The sequence below is a fragment of the Molothrus ater genome, chromosome 4, assembly GCF_012460135.2.
Source record: "Molothrus ater isolate BHLD 08-10-18 breed brown headed cowbird chromosome 4, BPBGC_Mater_1.1, whole genome shotgun sequence".
Lineage (NCBI taxonomy): Eukaryota > Metazoa > Chordata > Aves > Passeriformes > Icteridae > Molothrus > Molothrus ater.
Window position 1 is genome coordinate 66,811,226 of NC_050481.2, and position 17,661 is coordinate 66,828,886.

A 17,661-nucleotide genomic window follows, 5' to 3' on the forward strand; every position below is an offset into this window, starting at 1 on the left:
GAGGGGCGGTAGGAGTGGTGCCGTCCGCTTTCCCAGAGGCCAGCGCGGGGCCATGGCGGCCAGGCGGGTCGGGGCTGGCTGCTGGCAGCGGGCGCTGTGGCTGGGCCGGCGGTGCCGCCTCCCGGGCGGGGGGGAGAGCTACCGGTGAGAGACCGCCGGGAGGAAGGGACGGGCGGCGGTAGCACCGGGGAGGAACCGACGGGCGGGCGGTGCTGGGTGTGTGGGGAGTGAGGCGGGAAAGGCCGCGCAGGCGCAGTGCGCGGTGGCTCGGCGTGGTCGAGGCGGCGTGGTAGAAGGGAGCGCCTTTTGTGGGGCTTCTGTCTGCTTTTAAACGCCTTTCCCGGGATCTTTCCTGGTTTAGGGCGGCTCGGAGCCTCCCCGGGAGAGAGTTCGAGCGTTTAAGCGATTCCTAGAGGTGAATCTCACGAAAAAGCGGATGAGCGCTTTTTGGAGGCTGAGGAAGCTGGGGCTGCTGAGCCTGAGAGGGGAATTTTGCATATAGACCCCAAATCTGTGTTCTAGTGTCTGAAGGGGCTCTGCCAAGAAGCCAGAGAGAGACTTTTCATCAGGAATTGTAGTGATAGGAGTAACAAGGAATAATGAGTCCAGATCGAAAAAGGAGAAGTTGGAATTATATATTGGGAAGAAATTTTTTATTGTAGGAGTGTGAGGCACAGTCACAGGTTGCTCAGCGAAGTTGTGGATGCCCCAGCCCTGTCAGTGTTCGAGGGCAGATTGGATGGGGCTTGGAGCAACCTGGTCTAGTGGAACAAGATCTTAAAGGTCCCTTCCAACACCTTAACATTCCATGATTCTGTGTAATGGTTTTGTTTAGGGGCTGGGTAATCATTACTTATTTTTGGGATGGCAACATCTTATTTAATCAGTTTGTGAGACTTCCCCGGAGCAGCTGGAATTGTGCAGTGCCACGGTAAAGCACAGAGCTGTGGCTGCACCTGAACAGCCTCTCCCTCAGGGTCAAGGTCACTGTGGAGGCACTGAAGGCCAGGACTGCAGTAAAGCTTTGCTGTTAAGTTGCTTCATGAGCAAAAGGAGTACAAACATTTTAGCATAAGCCTTAGTTTGTGTTGAAAGCAGTAAAATGTGAACGGTGGTGAGCAAGACTTCGAAGCAGTGAGCACAAAGCAGCTGCTCTGTGGTACTCAGCAAAGTGAGTCCATGTGTCTGAGTGTGCTGCAGCTGTGGGGTTGTGAGGAGCTTCTGCAGCTCTGTAGAGATATGTGGGCATCTGCATCTCACCAGGGCTGACTCACCTGCATCATTACTCTGGGTTTTCTCCTTCTGTGAACACTACTTGTGTCTAAAGTTGGTTTTTTTTAAGCACTGTTTTCAGCGTGATCCTGTCTCTAAAGCATAAAAAGGTCTTTTCTGATTCATGTCTGTGATTTTCTTTATAAGATGCACTAGTTTGTGAAAACTATTTTAAAAATATTGTACCCCAATATTAAATAATCACAGATTTTTTTGTAGTAAAATTTTTCACATACAGCCTCTAGTCTCTTGAAACGAGGGCCTTAAAAGAAATATCAAATATAAGTTTTATGGTAATAATTTGGAGTTAATAACAGTGCAACATTGCCAGTTACTCTAATGCACTCCAGTTCCCTCTCTTTTAGTTAATTCTAACCTTGTAGTATGGAATTTCACTGCTCTACATTTGCTGTATTGCTGTGACTGCCATAAATTCAAACCCCTGGTTGTTCACAGGAGCTCTTCGAGTAGTCCTGCTCTGGGGAAGACTGTGGGCAATTCACAAGGTAAGATGTCTTCATTGCTGGTTGGTTGCATATGTTTTTTAATCTCCAAAGAATACAGTGTATCAGGAGATAAAGATGATGTAAACACCCTCTTTCCCCTCCTTGGATTTTCTCTCTCCCTGTTTTCATTGTGCATAAGTTTCCTGGATTAACTTGATTCTTTACCTCATCACCCATCAGCTCCATGCTCCAAGAGCATGAACTGAGTTGTGCAGCTCCATGAGCCTATGTTAGACTGTGGTTTTAAAATCCTTGTTTGAGTACTTTCATCTGGATCACCTTAACTCATCAATTCTTGTAGAATATAGAGTTGCTGAGATTGGAAAAGATCTCTGAGTTAGTGGAGTCCACCTCTTAACCCAGTACTGCCAAGGCACCTCCAGACCACACGTCCCCAAGTGCCACATCAACATTCTTAAATCCTCCAGGGATGGTGACTCCAGCATTCCCCTGTTCCAGTGCTTGACAAGCCTTTCAGTGAAGAAATTTTTTCCTGATATCCAATCCAAACTTCACCTGCTGCAACTGGAGGCCATTTGCACTTATCCAATCACTTGGGAGAAGGATTGACCCCACCTTGCTACAGCTTATGGGGTCAAAATTTTCTTTGGGCATCTCTTTGTTTCTAATGAGCTTTTTAATATTGTTTCTCACAGTAACTCAAGAAGAAATTGTGCTCCCCCGAAGGAAAACATGGTGAGTGTTTACTTCTGGAATCTTCACTTGGAAAAAAATTGGTGTTTGACAGCTAAATTTAGTCTGTCCACCAAAACTGAAAAAGAAAGTTGAAGTTCCTGTATTCCTTGATGCAATGTCCCACTAGGGGTTTTCCTGCTGATTTGGAGCTCTGTGAATATTCTTGATTCTTACTCTCTCTGCAGATTATGTACACTGCATTCCTGGCATTTCTTTTAAAAGCACATACAACAACTGCATTTTTAAGCCATGGTTCTATACCTTTGTAAAAGATCACATCTGCTAAAGATCTCTATAACCAAGTTCAGGTTATTTGATCAGCTTATTACCAGGCTGCTTGCATGTGAATGTGTTTCTTCAGCAAAATAAAACTTGATTGTTGATAACTAGCTGAATAAATCCTCCTTGGAGATCACACAACTGAACAAAACCTATTTTGTTGGGAGCACTTAAGGTAGAATTGCATGACTGTACAGCAAAAATTAGGTTTATGGCCAAATGGTGTCAGCATGTAAACCTAAAGTAAGGCCACCTTCACCTAAACACTTTCATTGGCCTTTCCTTCTTTGCTCGAAACAACCAAAGTCTTGAGGTTGCACAGGCACAGGAGTCCTGAGATACCTGGTTTTGGTTTGGTTTATTTTTTCTTGCAAAGTCATGTCTTGAAGAGTGACTATATATACACATATATATATATATATATATATATATCTCCCTTGGAGATGCTCTAGGAGCAGCATTCCAAGGAGTTACTTTTGTGTCTCTCCCCCATGATCTTTCTTTGATAATGTATTATAAGGGCAGGAGTAATAGCTGCAAACTGATGGTCTTCTGGTTTTCCTCAAAATCTTTTTTTTTCCTGGGGTTGTTTAAAAACTGAGGCCGTTTTTGCATTTTCTCTTTTTTTTGTGAGAAGTGATGTTTTCTTAGTGCAGCAAAACCATTATTTCCTAGAACTGAAAATCCTTGTGGGTTAGATAATCCTGTGCTTGTTCTCCAAACAAAGTCATGCACAGCATTCAAAGTCTGCAGCTGAGAATTAACCCAACTCCTTTGTGCTTAGGGATAAGCTCGCCGTGCTCCAGACCTTGGCTTCTACTGTCAACAGGGTGAGTGGTTCTGTGGCCATGGAGATGGGGCAGGGTGTGCATTCTGTGCAACACCCTTGTGCTCAGGAGCCCTTTAATTTCTACTTTGGCCATAAATGAGAGATGGAACTCTCACATCGGGGTTTTCCCCTTGGCTCTGGGTGTTTTGCTGTGTCCTTAAAGCCTCATTCATGTTTCCCCTTGGCTCTGGGTGTTTTGCTGTGTCCTTAAAGCCTCATTCATGTGCTGTGTCCTTAAAGCCTCATTCTCAGTTACCAGAGAAAGCTGCAGTGCTTTGGTAAGGCTTTCACTAACACAGGGAGCAGGTTCCTTCACCAGTTCCTTCCCAATCCAGAATGTCCTTCCCAATCTCAGTCCAGAAAAGCTTTCAAAAGTGCAGTGAGTATCTGCTCTTGCTGGGCAAAACCTGGAAATGCTGTGATGCTGTTCTTAAATCCCATCTAACTTGAATTCTGGGAATTGAATCAAAACTTGCCATGTCCCATCAGTTTCCCAAGACTGTTGCACTTGGGGCCCTACTTTGCAGGGCACTTACTGCTTGATATGTTATAGAAAGGACCCTTTTGTCACCCTATTAGCCTGCAAGGGTGTATGTAAAATGGAAACATTTTTTAAATTATTTCCAAACATATTTTTGAATTATTTCCTCTTTTTGAACAAGAGGATACTTCTGCAAAATGTGCATGGGCGATGGTTATGATGAAAAAATTCCTTGTGCCTTTAATTCCATGAGGCAGTGTGTTGTGCCTGTGCACATGACTATAAACTTTTCATTGCTGGGCTCTTCTTTCTACAGGATCCTACTGCTGCTCATTACATGTTCCAGGATGACCCTTTCCTGATGCCAAGAAATGCAGCTAATTCTGTAGGTATTTCCTTACACTTCCTTGGTAGCTCCCTCCTGCCTTTGTCGAGGCTGTGAATACTCCTACCTAATTGAAGCCTGGTTTTGATTACAAAAGAAAATGAGGTATCAGATTGCTTTCAGAATTTTCTCTTCTCTCTAAAATGAGATGTTTTTGAGCTTGAGGTAGTAGTGCAGCATTTCAGATGTCTGAACTGTGTCTCTTGATTAAATAACAAGGAAGTAGAATTCAATGGCATTTAAAGAATAGAGATTCTTATACTGGCATGAATACCAGAATGTTTTTCTGGAATGTTGTCCCTGTGATTCTAGTAAGTTGAAAATTATACATGAGTTTAATTTAATCCCATCAGAATGTTCATTGTTAAATAAAATGCTTTTTCTAATTCTCAGCCTTGTAATTTGTGTATTTCTCCATCTTGTTCTGTCTCGTTTCTGTGCAGCGTCTGTATTCGTTGTCAAAGGAGTCTGGGAGAAATGCTGCAAAATACATCATAAAGAACTTTCCTCAGTATTTTGACAAGACTTTTGCAGAGCCCAACGTACCAGTAAGCTTTTTGCTCTTTGTTTTGATTGTATTTGTGCTTTGTCACTGAAATCTACTGTTGGACTGGTCTAAAACTAAGATAAAAGGATAACTTTTAAACTGTTTTGCAGACAGTATGAACACAGTACTGTACTTCCATTATGTTTTTGTAGTGGACATTTTTCCTTGGGAATTCAGTATCATATCAGGTTTGTGAGATAAAAGTAAGAAAAGCAGTGGTTTTTAGGTGTTCCTTCCTGGCAGAAAGTGAGGGATGAGGATGTGTGTGGTCCTTCATCACCAAAAGGACTGCTGTTGTTAGGCTGCAAGCAGTGTATTGGGTGAAGAGCAAGGATATGTAGAGAAGGTTTGAGCTTGTGACCTCTGTTTGCTTTTAGTGCCTGATGCCCCAGACTCTGACCCCTCAGACTGAAGGAGTGAGCGAGGAGGCTCTGAGGGAGCGCATCCATCTCAGAATGGTGAAGGAGTCTGTGGACATGTTTGATCAGCTTCTACAGGCAGGTATGTGGTCACCTGCCAGGTTCTGTGCTGGAGCTCTACTTAAATTGGGCCAAAAATACATCAGTAGCTGCCACAGGCTATGGAGACAATTTTGTGACTCTGTTGCTTCTTTCACAACTGACTCTGGTCTGATGAAGTGGAATTCTCTAGAATTCCTGGAGAATCTTAGCCACTGCTTGTCTGACATGTCACTTTGGTGATAAGGAGAACAACTGGCTTCTTGAAGAGGAAGCATATTAAATACTTTATTTCATTTTGAATGTTTCATAGAAAGTGAAACATGCAGAGTGTTATTCACAGCAGGATGTATCCTAGGAGAAGTTATGAAAAGCACTAGAAATTTCAGATGCTGTGTTGGGCTTGTGCTGCTTCACAGTTCTGGCTGAGAGCTATCACTTCCTTCTACTTGATCAGGAAAACTCTACTCTTTCAGTGGCTTCAGTAGAAAAACATACTCTAGTTCAGTGTTGAAATTGTTTCCTGTGATGACTGGGTTTGTGGCAGTACTGGTGTCACAGCAGGGTTAGGGACTTGCTAGAGAATGTCTTTGTGTTGGAAGAGAGCAAAGTGGTGTTCACAGATTTTCTCCTATGGCTGTAGAGTGATGAGCTGTTCACTTTCTCTGACTGTCATAAATTGTCATTTTCTAAAGGTACCCCTGTATCTCTGGAGACCACAAACAGCCTGCTAGATTTGTTATGCTTCTACGGAGATGGTGAACCTACTCCTGAAAAAGAGCAGGAAGAAAAAGAGGATTTGGAAGAACCAGGGGTATGGAAAACTTGTTGATCTTTATTTATTCATACATAGTTGGGAGTATATCGAGGTGACATCAAGATTTTTGGGAGATGCCATGAGGTGGATCAGATGCAGTCAACATTCCCAGGACATATTTCTGTTACAAAAATCCATGACTGACCTAGTAGCAACAGTAGTTTGTGTAAAGCTCTTAATATGTTTAATAACATAAACATTATTCTCAATCTAGCTGTTGCTTCCTGAATGTTATGATAGAAATTATTCTTATATAACACATTAAAAGTCACCTTTGGTGAACTTTGCTGAACTTCAGTTCTGTTAGCAAGTCATGTCATTTGATGTTAAATCACAATTTAACTCTGAGGAACTTCTTTTTGCAAAAATCTCCCCAGGTGGATGCTTCAGAACAGAAAGCTCCAAAGAGACAATTTCGAAGAGGTTCACAGTCTGGCCCCAGATGGAGGTATAGAAAATGTTGCCAATATTCCCATATTCCATGGGTTGTGCACTTGAATTGTTCTCATAGACCTAAGTCTTTTAGCAGCCCATACTCAGAGGTGTTACTTGTTAAATAAACCTGTGTTTGCTGATCTTTTAAAGTGTTCATGGAAATCTAGTAGGTGATTGTAGAATAGTTTCAAGGTTCACAAGTGTGATATGTGAATGTCAGTCTTTGGGGGTACAGCCCTTATGTTGTTCTGCATGTTGAATCCTTCTCCTAAGAGTATCTTTTATTTGGTTCTTGAATATTTATCTTGTTCATTGGTTCTAGGGAGAACAACCATGCTGAAAGGATATTTAAGATAATGCCAGAGAGGAATGCACACTCCTATTGCACAATGATCCGTGGGATGGTGAAGGTAAAGTCATTCTTCAGTGCTGGGGGATTTTTTCAGCTTTTGAGATCTCACATACTCAGAGATGGATTATTTTTGTTTTTGCAGCACGGGGCTTATTCTAAAGCTTATGACATGTACATAGACTTGCTGAATGAAAGGCACAAGGGTGAGTGTCTCCTGGCTGTGCTTTGTGGTGTCCTGAGCAGAGCAGGCCCCTGTTGGGCACTGAGTGTTTGTTCATGGCAGTGATGATTGGCGCAGGGGTACGGACCTCAGCTGAATCATGGGAGCTGAATGCAAACTGGGAATTCCAGTGCAGCTGGCGTGTGGCTGGCTCACTGGAGACAGGTTTGCATGAGACTTTGCCAGAAACTGAGCCATGCTAGAACAAACTCTTTCCTGTAGGCTATAAATTGCCATTTAAAATGGATTATCTTACATTTTCCAGCTGATGTGCACACCTTCAATGCACTGATCAGAGCAGTCCCGTATCTAAAGGAGAGGTTCGTAGAAAGATGGGAATTAGCCAAGGTAAGGAGGGTAGAGCAAAAGAGGTGGGGAAGTGGTAAGAGTGGGCCCTTTTACTAATAAGGGTCTGCCTTATTAGTACAATTTTGCAGTTGTTGGAAGACCAAAAGCAAGAACTTTGTCCCCAGATACTAATCTCTGCTGTAAAGGAAGTACAGTAGTTTAAACAGAAAAGGTAACTGTGGAGGAATGGCAAATGTGAAAAATCCAGTCTTGCCTTTGCAGAGTGATTTATTTGCCTTGTGAGAACATATCTGATCCAGGAACTGCCTGGATAGAAAGTAATTTGGGAAATTACTTCTGGGAGATAAAATAAATGAACAATTTTAGATAAAAACTCTGAATTTTAATTCATGGTGTTGTGACAGAAATGGAATTTTTGAGTTTCAGTAAAGAAAAATATTATGTAACTATAAAAATTTTCTATTATGTTCTAGACACAGTTCTCCAAGACATTTTCTAATGTAACATAGCCTTGGGTTTTGGTCATTAAAAATTAGATAGTACTGATTAAATAATCAGTTAAAGGAGAGTAGCTCACTTGAAGGTGGTGAGAAATGTATGTATAAACCACATGAAAGCTGAACTGTGATCCAAAACATGTGAAGCACTAAGGAATTGGGAATTTTGTTTTAAGGACTTCCTGACTCACATGGCTCAACAGAAAGTGCAACCAACTCTGCTGACTTTTAATTCTGTACTGAAGAGCCTGAGAAGATGTGGTGGTGTGGGGAGAGCTATGTCTTTATTTGTATTAAAGGAAATGGAAGCACTTGATATAGGTAAGAGAACCAGAGTATTTATTATATGCAGTGATTATGATGAACAGAACATTTAACGTAGGAGTTCAGCACCACACAACATGGTGGTGATTTCCTGACTCCAGGGGGGATGTACTTCACAAGCCACCTAAGCCAGTTCTGGTCTCTAGATCTGCATCTCTCTGAAAAAAACCTTTTGATCTAGATGATGATTTTTTCCTTCCAAATAAGTATTGCAGAAACAGAGAATATCTGCAGAATTGATGTCCTGTGGGCTGTGCTTTGCCCCAGTAACATGCTTGTTGATAGGCTAAAGATTGCATTCATGTGCAAAAGGGAAATTAGCTGTGAAGTATTTCTGATTTTAATTTAAAGCAGGGAAGCTTGGCTGCTCCCCCATAGAAATAGGATTCCAACTGGTGGAACAGTGTTGGATATCACCTCTCCCAGTCGTGTGTGTGGTGAGGTCTGGCCCAGCATTAGGGTGGGCAGGGAGGAATATTAGAATAAATTCATGCATGCTGCCTGACTGGAGCAGCAGCCTGAATTAGAGCAGTGGCACAAAGCTCCTCAGGAGTGTTGCAGTGACTGCAATGTTTTTGTTTTCCAGAGCCCAGCCTTGCATCCTATGACCATCTGCTCTCGGTGTATTACAGAGGGGGTACGTGCACCACCGGCTTGGCCATGAATGTGCCTCGTGCAGCAGCTGCTCTGATTGATGCTTTTCACTGTGATGGGTGAAGGCAGTTCACTTATGGACTGAAAGACAACCTGTAGTGGGTGTGATCTTAGTGTTCCCTGTGCTGCCTGATTCTGCTTGGGTGACAAAAAAGGATAACCTCATACAGAGAGCAAAAGCTGCTCAGTCACTGTGGAGGCTGGGTCTCACCACAGTGTGTGTGATTTCATATTGTGCCACTCACAGGGAGTTTGTTTTCCTGCAGCAGTTCTTCTGTGCATTAGAATTGTCATGGAAAACAGCTGAGTCAGAAACAGGAACCCAACTGCTTAAGATCCCATGCCCACAGACTTTTGGCTATAGGGAGGGAATAGGCAAAGTAGCCATAACTACAGTCCTTGTGTTTTAAGAAATGTAAAGGAATTGCTCTGGAGTCTCTCTAGGTTTGGTTCTGGAGTTTGGGAGTTTGTTTAGTTTTGGTTTTCCCCCTTTTAAATTTTTGTTTATTTGTTTATATAAAATATAGTGTATTTATATAATACACTTTAAAAGTATATTATATAAAGTATAAATACTTCGTTTTTTCTAGTTCAACCTTCTAACACACAAACTTCCAGGCCTGTTTGATTCCTTGTTAGAAAGCACTTCTGTCTTTCTGAATCTGCCCTCCTGATGTGGAAATCTGCATTAGCAGGGCAAATTTTAGAGCAAATTAAATTGCAGCTGGTGTGGAGCACCATGGAAGTTACATTTGTTTAAAATTATGTTGCTTGTTCCCAATTTCATCTTGTATTTGCAGACTGATGCTCTTCACAAGGAAGTGCTTGGCACAACTGAGATGTGATGTTGTTTGTCTCTTTGTCCCACAGTTGAAGCTCAGTCATCAGACATCATCTCTGAGGTTTTAAATGAGGTTGAAAAGCGAAGTTTCACTGCTCAGGACCCTGATGATGGTAAGGATTTCAAGCTTGGGTGAAAAGGTACCTGTGAATGTCAGGTAGTTTTACTAGGCTAGGATAAATGCATGCAGCTTGCTTCTCTCAGTCCCTGCTGGTATTTCTGGAGACAAAGGGCAGATTCCAGTGTTGGGAATTGTGTTGTGCATTGCTGCACTGTCTTCTGTATGAAAGTAGGTGTGTAGCTTGTGTGAATGAGCATTTTAAGTCCATGTGATAAAAAATCCTAGGGTTATTTACAAGAGCAGTTTAAGGAGGAGCAGTTTCATGAAATGATGTACATCAGGTGAATAGCAGGTTTTTGTTGTAAGTGTGGTGTGAGTTTTCCTATTTTGGTTCTTCCTAATCCTGTTGAGAAAATTTCATTAAATACAGCTTCATGGGAAACTGGAGTGGGGGTCTGTAGGAGGGGAATATCCTGAACATCCCATGTGTTACTGGCTCTTTCTGCCATCTGTATGTCCACAGCTTTGCCCTGGGAAGTTCCTAAACCTTTCTGAAGGTTTGGAAGCAGATGCAGCTTCCATCTGAAGATGGGTTATGGCAAAGAAAGATCTCTAGACAAAGTGGTGTTAATGGAGTGTTGAAAGCCACTCTTCATCAGGTTGCTTTTTTGTCTTTGGAAGGATTCCTGGAAATAGTCAGACTGTTGTACCCCTCCTTCCTTTGCCTCTGTCCTGTTAGATGTGTTAAAATGTTTCTTTCTGTGCTCTAAGTTGTTGCTAGAAGTGTATAAAAATCCCCACCCAATTTATGCCATGCCAAAGATTACCAAGAAAGCCAAGAGCTCTGCAAAATTGTCAAACTGAGCTCCAGATTGAGTTTCTTATTGAATATACCTCATCCATCCTCTGGAAGGGTGGGTTAATGAGTGGTTTATGTCTCCTTGGAAGCTTGATTTTAACACACTTTTGTTTGCTCCCTTTCAGCCAACTTCTTTAACACGGCCATGCAAGTGGTAAGTGCCTCTTCCTTGCCATCAGAATTCCTTTGAGCCCCTCCAGCTGTTGGGGAATTGCCTGTGAGTTTGCATCCTGTCATATAAGGTTTAGCTTTCAGTATCTCCCATTTTCATCTGTGCTCATCACCTCCTCCTTTCTGCCATAATTCTGCAGTTCTTTGCTTGACCCCTCCCTAATTGGTAATTTGCATGCCTGTGATATGTGCATGTACCTCTGTGACTCTTGTGAGTTACATCTGGTAACAGCTTCCAAATGTGGTTTATTGCAGTGCTGTGATCTCAAGGATATCAAGCTTGCCTATCAGTTAAATAGGGCCCTGGAGAAGGGAGACAACTGGAAATTCTTGGATGTGGATCGGTCAAACAGCTACTGGTGAGTGAAGGGGAGGTTCAGCATCTTCTGTGCTGTTGTCAGCTTCAGTACAAACTAGGATTCAGACACTGAGCACCAGCTGGTTATTGTGTCCAGTTTGGAATTAGATCCTTCACAAGAGCAGTGATTGCTTAGGATTTATTTTCAGTTTGTGGCCTGTGAACTGAAATCCAGTGTCTTGGAGCATCAGTTTATCTCAACACCCATCCAGCAGCTAGAACAACCAGTTGTGGGTTCTGCCATTCTGTTGTGTACCCTGAATGGCAGCTTTGGAGGTGACACCAAAACAGCATCGTTTCTTTGTGTAGGGATGTTTTCCCAGACAGTGCACTGGATCAAGGACTCGGTCTTGTCTTATGAACTTGCAAAAGTAACAAGGTAAATTTAGTTCAGTTCTTATATCCAAAAGTTGCATTTGAGACAGATTCAGGTACCTTAAAACTGGCATCAGGCAGGAAGATTTTTAATCTTTAATGCTTTTTAAATATATTTTAAAACAGAGTGGTCTGATTAGTTCTGCCAATAATCTAGTGTCAGCCTGGAGCTGTTGTAAGAAACACTGCTGCTTTTCTGATTGCATGGAGTGTGGCAACCAGTGAAATGTCCTTGATGTGCAATACAGATCTGATCAGCACACCATCATTTGCTGGTACTTTCATAGTTTGCTTGATCTAATCATCACTGAATTAGGATGTTTTTTTCTCTCTAGGTCAAAATTCTTTTCGTTGTTGTGCATGATGGAACAAATTGAGGTGGTGTTGAAGTGGTACAAAGAAGCATCATCTTCAGTAAGTGTGCACCATGGTAAGGGCTGCAGGGCTTTTCCATGGAGAAATGGAGCAGTCACAGGTGACTGAAATTACTCTCTTCCTTCATCAGCTCTTCTATCCATCTCCTAAAAATATATTGGACCTCCTTCAAGCACTAGATGCAGCCAACCAGCTGGAAGTGATCCCTTCAGTCTGGGAAGGTCAGTGATGGCCACATGGCTTCATAGGCACTTTGTCTGACAAATGCCAGGAGCAGTGCAAAGTTTGGAAACTTCCCTTTGGCTGGAGTAGCCATGATGAGGTGCATTGCTTGCCTGTGGTACTGAATCACCTGGACCCTCTGCAGATCCTTGGATAAGATTTAATCTAGCCCCCCCAAAAAATGAAAATTAGTCACTCCTTAATCCTCAGCAGATGGTGGTGGAGGGTTCTGGCTGTGGGCCTTACTGTCCAGCAGCAGTTCAGGTCCATGTTCCCCCTGAGGACTGGTAACTGATGCTACAGACAGTGCTCTGTGTCATGTTCCCTCCCTGGTCTGTGACAGGGTCATCACCACCACCAGGCTGGTCAGTGCAGGGGACCTTGAGGGCCATTATCAAGGGGAGTAGTTGGGCTGTCACCCAGAAATCTTGAGACCAGCAGGGAAGGGAAGAAGAAATCAGATTAGTTTGTGTATTTGGTGCACAGGATCTGATAATGAAGGGAAAGAAAGGGAACTAAATGTGACCAACTCAGTCACAGAGAATGGTTCTGCCTTGTTAAATTGTGCTGACCACTTTGCCAGGATTTGGGAAGAGGGGTACTGGTCACACCTACCAACTACTGCCTCTCTTTAAACAGATGTGAAACAGCTGGGGTTCAGCAGGAGACAAGACCTGTTGGAAGAGTTCTTGTCTTTGATGAGCAGGGACCAGCACCCCAGTGAGGTAAGGAAGCTGATAACACCCATGAACAGCTGAGCCCCACACAGTCACCTGCTGGCTCCTCCCCTGTGAGATGGTGGGGGCAAAAGTGTATCCCCCCTTCCTCCTTTCCCCAGCTTTATCTGCTCAGCATGATATCCTGTGGTCTGAAATATCCCTTGGGCACTTAGGGTGTCCCAGAGGTGTCCCCTCCCAACTCCTTGTTGTGCCACACACCTTGTGCACCCCCAGCCCACTCCCTGGTGGGGGAGCCTTGATGCTCTTTAGGCACTGCCCAGCAATAACAAAAATATCCCTGTGTTATCAACATACTTGCCATCTTAAATACAAAATACAGCCCCATAATAAGAAAGAAGAAACTGAAGAAATTTCACTCTATCCCAGCCAGAATCAGCACAGAAGCTCAGTAGAGAGTAGTGGTGTCTCCCCAGACTGTAGGTAAATGCTGTATCCCTGGTCAGTCCTGGAGATCCAGTTCCAGTGCATCTGCCACTGTAGATTCCAGATCCATGTGAGCTTATCCAGGCCTGCTAAACCACTTGGATTGTCCTCAACCTACAAAGAAACCTCAAATTACCACAGCATGATCCCTTCTTACCAGGGTTTGGAGAAATCATGCAGCCCAACCAGCCATATCTCTGGGGAAGCACATGGCAGAATCCAGAGATTTTTGCCAAGGACTTCATTGCAGTAATTGCTTTCTCAAGCTGAAGAGTGTTGAAGGTGAACACAGCTGTCCCTGCAAAGCCACCTTGGAGCTTGCCTAGGGGGGACAGCCATCCTGACAGAAGTGACAGATTTGTCTCCCAGCATAACAACTGTTAATTCACAAATTTAAATCACATACAGAGCAAACCTATAGGAGCTGCAGGAGAAATTACCCTGAAAAGCTTCTGTTAATTTCAGAGGTTTTGTTCTTCACAGCACAATGTTTTCACAGATTCAGCTGGCATTTGCCAAGTGTGCTGAAGAAATCCAAGCTGTGCATGAGCCTGCTGGGCCAGGGCAGGTCCCGCTGGAGTGGACAGGGAGTGCTCTGGGCCATGCTGTGGTGCTGTTTGCCAGGGCTGGGAGAACCCAGGATGCCTGGTACGTGTGGGCTCTCTGAGCTCTGGCCTTGCTGACCTGCAACTCAAGGCTTAATCACAAAAAGCAAACCTAGGCCTTGGGATGCCAGTGCAGACAAAGGGAAGGGATAAAGCCTGCAGGGAATGTGATGGGATTTTTCCCTTGTTATTGTTCCTTCTTGACACCAAGTTACAGTTGTCTGTCTTAAAAATGATTTAGAAGCTAATTTAGTATCTGGTGTAGGGCTTTGTACAGCTGCTTATGGCAAGGTGTGGTCTGACAATGACTGCCCTGAGCACTGCTGAGTGCCCACAACTTGCCATTCTTGATTTTTAGAACTCTTTGGAATTCAAACTGATAAAGAGATTAATTAGTTTAATTAAATTTTTAATTAGCAGCAGTCCTAATTAAAACTCCAAATAGGCTATTTTTACAACTCTGATAGCTAGAATTTACTGTCCTACATGCTCTAAACTTGAAATACAGGTTAAAATATCTAGCCTCTGATTTCTTAAGGTTCTGAGCCATTTTCTTTTAAATACAGATGTTCAGTGTACAGTGATTCATTTGAAACAAAGAAGTAGCAACAAAGGAGTCTTTAAAATACTAAAAATATGTAGTATTTTAAAAGCAAATTGCCACCAGCTACACTTACCATTTTCTGCAGAGTTGAAGATACTTTGTGTTAAACTAATCAGTGAGGTTAGCTGGTACAGATTGCATTTGCAAGTATACAGCATGAGATCCATGGGGAAGATTGTTTCATGAATTTGAGCTTACCTGTGTTTCAACCTCTTGGAGGCTCATCCAGGAATTTGAATATCTGTCTGTTCCTGTTATGTGTAGTTTTAAAATTATTCTTTTGTTTTCTTTTAAACAGGAACATGATGGAGCATTTCCAGAAAATCAATAGGATTCCCACGTAAGTATTTTTAGGTTCTTCAGTTACTGAGTCTCCCCTTGGCTGAGATCCTGAATTTCTGCTCAGGGATGAAGGAATAGTTTGGGATGGAAGGGACTTTTAAAGGTCAGGTAGTCCAGCCTCCAGCTGTAACTGATAGTAGTAGCTCATTTATTTCCAGAACATGAATGTGTGCCTGTCCCTGTGAGCATGGCTGTTCATTTATCCAGTGGAAATATTCCAAGAGCTTTCTGTCTTGGAATACATGTTTCAAACATGTTGAAAGCACAAAGTGGGAGGGAGTGAAGTGGTTGGTGTCTGAAGCTCTGGGCCATGGAGAGCAGCAGTGCCACTGGTGAACCCAGCAGTGCAAATCAATCTGAGTAGGACTCACATCTGATTTCCACATGCTCAGAAATACTCCAGTATGCTCTTAACCAAGCACAGGTGTTTCAGAGGTGCCTGGATTTCTGAAGACAAGTTTATCAAGTCAAATGCTAAATCTGAGGTGCTTCCCTGTTAGGCTACACCAGCTTGCTTGTCTTGGGATTCTGGAGGAGGGAATTGTTTGAAGTAGAACACAACTTTTAAGGAATAGTAATGGGTTTTGTTTGGGTGTGGAGTTTTTTTAAATTAGGTTGGAGCTTGCCCCAGTGAACACCATGAGGGTGTGTGGTACCAAAGGCTACACACCTAGTGGCACTCTGTGCCTGCTCTCTTCTGCTGGGACAGAAGTTGCCAAATTTCCCACATAGCCTTCCCTCTGTACCAGAGCTGAAGTTCCTGGCTGGAGCAGAGAGATGAACTGGTAGATCTGAAGATGTCACCTTCTCTCCCTCTCTAAAGCATGGGCTGTAAATTAATGGGCACCTCTCCTGTGACCCTGAGAACAGTCCCCATTTGCCTTTGCAGTGACAACGTGATGGACGAGTTCTTGAACTGTGCTAAGCAGACCAACTGTCCAGATGAGGCAATTAAGATGGTAAAGCTGGCAGCATCCCTTGGGCTTCCTGTATCTCAAAGGCTGAAAAGCAGAACAGAGGAGGAATTTGAACTCTCTGAAACACAGAAGTAAGTTGGAATGTTTCATGTTCCTGCTGAAGGGGTACAGTAGGCAGGGTCTGGGAGGAGCAATGCCTTTGGAAAGGCTTCTCTGACAAGGGAGCAGACAACTGGCTTAAGAATGATGTGCTGGTGTGTTGACTCCAGGACTGAAATGGCTCCTCAGTTTTTGATTCCATGCTGTATCCATCCCACCTAGGAGGGAAGGGAATTTCCCATGGTGGGGTTAGCCTTATCCGCTGCTCAGTCCTGCTCTTGCCTTTCTTTCCTGTAATCTTTTCCTGGCTGGGTCTGGCTGCCTGAAGGCACTGCTGCAGCCCAGTAGAAGCAGGGGGGTGGTACAGAGGATGGCCCTGCATGTGGCTGCCAGGCCAGCAGGCTCGCCACTTGGAGGAGGGCTGAAGGAGTTGGCTTTCCCAAGAGGATGTGCTTCCACCAAATGCTGGGTGCACTTGCCCTTTGAGGACAGTAGGCATTAGACAGCCCATAATGTTCTCTGTTTGCCTTGTGTTTGGGGATCTCTCTTTTCAAGCAGAAGTCACAACAGTGACTGATGACTGATCTGTTTGACATCACAGGAAGGCACTGGAGAGTATCAAGTGGGATGGTGACAGCAGCGACAGTGACAGTGACAGTAGTGACAGTGACCGTGAGTAGCTGTCCCTCTTCCCTTCCTCTTGGGAAAACTGGGAGCAACTGTTGCCATGATCCCAGGAGGCTTTGGAATGAGTGGAATTACTGAAGGAATGGCTTCTGGGAGGTGCTGCAGCACTGATGAACGCTCTGAGTGTTCTGACACGGGACCTGCTTGGCAAGACCCCGTCCTCATGGGCCAGCTGGAGCTGTTAAATCTTCTCGGTACTGTGGGACACAGCGAGGGCTGCCCCATGTCTCCTCCCCAGCACCCCTGCAAGAGCTGGATTCTCATAAACAGCATCACTGAGCGTGGAGGGATGCTCTGCACCCTGGAGGCTGCTCAGGCAGGCACAAGACTTCCACAGCTCCAGCACGACTTCTCGTGGGCCTCCTGTCACTGGACCCTGCACCAGATGTAACTCCTTTCCATCTAACTGCTGAACTACTTAAATACCAGGATTATTCTGTATATAAACACTGAAGTAATGCAATACTCAGCACCTGTGGTGTTATTCCTCATCCTTTTGGTGTTTTGGGACAGGTTGGAGTCTAGATGTTAAATTATACTTTGTACAGCTGGAGACTATCTCTATCTAATAAATGGCTGACCTTAAAAAGCTGGCTGTATTCTGATAATCCTTGAGCAAAAACTGGTTGAACCAAAGTTTACCTTTCTGGTAGAAATACCTCGTGTTCTAGAACTACAGCAGAGCAAGAAGCTCTGACAAGAAACCTACCAGGGCAGAAATCCAGGACAGGATCTGCTCTTACACCAGTTTTGTACATATCCTGTAGTTAAACATGGGTTCATTTTTTTTTAATGCTGTACAAATTAATAAATCACATTAGTGAATTCTTGCTTTCTTGCTCCTTGAAAGAAGTAAATTCGAGTTTTAACTCTTCAGGTCATGGAGAAAGACTGAGCTTTGTACTGCCTAGATGCAGCTGA

General features: G+C 43.6%; 1 protein-coding gene and 1 non-coding gene across 2 annotated transcripts; both read left to right on the forward strand.

The window, feature by feature from the left end:
• Nucleotides 1–23: 23 nt before the first annotated feature.
• Nucleotides 24–17,565, forward strand: PTCD3 (pentatricopeptide repeat domain 3). Its single transcript, XM_036382926.2, has 24 exons — nucleotides 24–144; nucleotides 1,729–1,778; nucleotides 2,435–2,474; nucleotides 3,538–3,583; nucleotides 4,380–4,448; nucleotides 4,892–4,996; nucleotides 5,373–5,496; nucleotides 6,149–6,267; nucleotides 6,648–6,718; nucleotides 7,028–7,115; nucleotides 7,200–7,260; nucleotides 7,543–7,625; nucleotides 8,260–8,404; nucleotides 8,994–9,044; nucleotides 9,932–10,015; nucleotides 10,948–10,976; nucleotides 11,249–11,352; nucleotides 12,062–12,140; nucleotides 12,232–12,322; nucleotides 12,963–13,048; nucleotides 13,986–14,134; nucleotides 14,994–15,035; nucleotides 15,927–16,085; nucleotides 16,655–17,565. The coding sequence occupies exons 1-24, from the start codon at nucleotides 53–55 to the stop codon at nucleotides 16,731–16,733; spliced, it is 2,046 nt and encodes a 681-aa protein (XP_036238819.1). The 5' UTR covers nucleotides 24–52; the 3' UTR covers nucleotides 16,734–17,565.
• On the forward strand, nucleotides 7,334–7,475 carry LOC118686777 (small nucleolar RNA SNORD94). Its single transcript, XR_004980235.1, has one exon. It is a non-coding gene; the product is annotated as a small nucleolar RNA SNORD94 (small nucleolar RNA).
• Nucleotides 17,566–17,661: the final 96 nt, after the last annotated feature.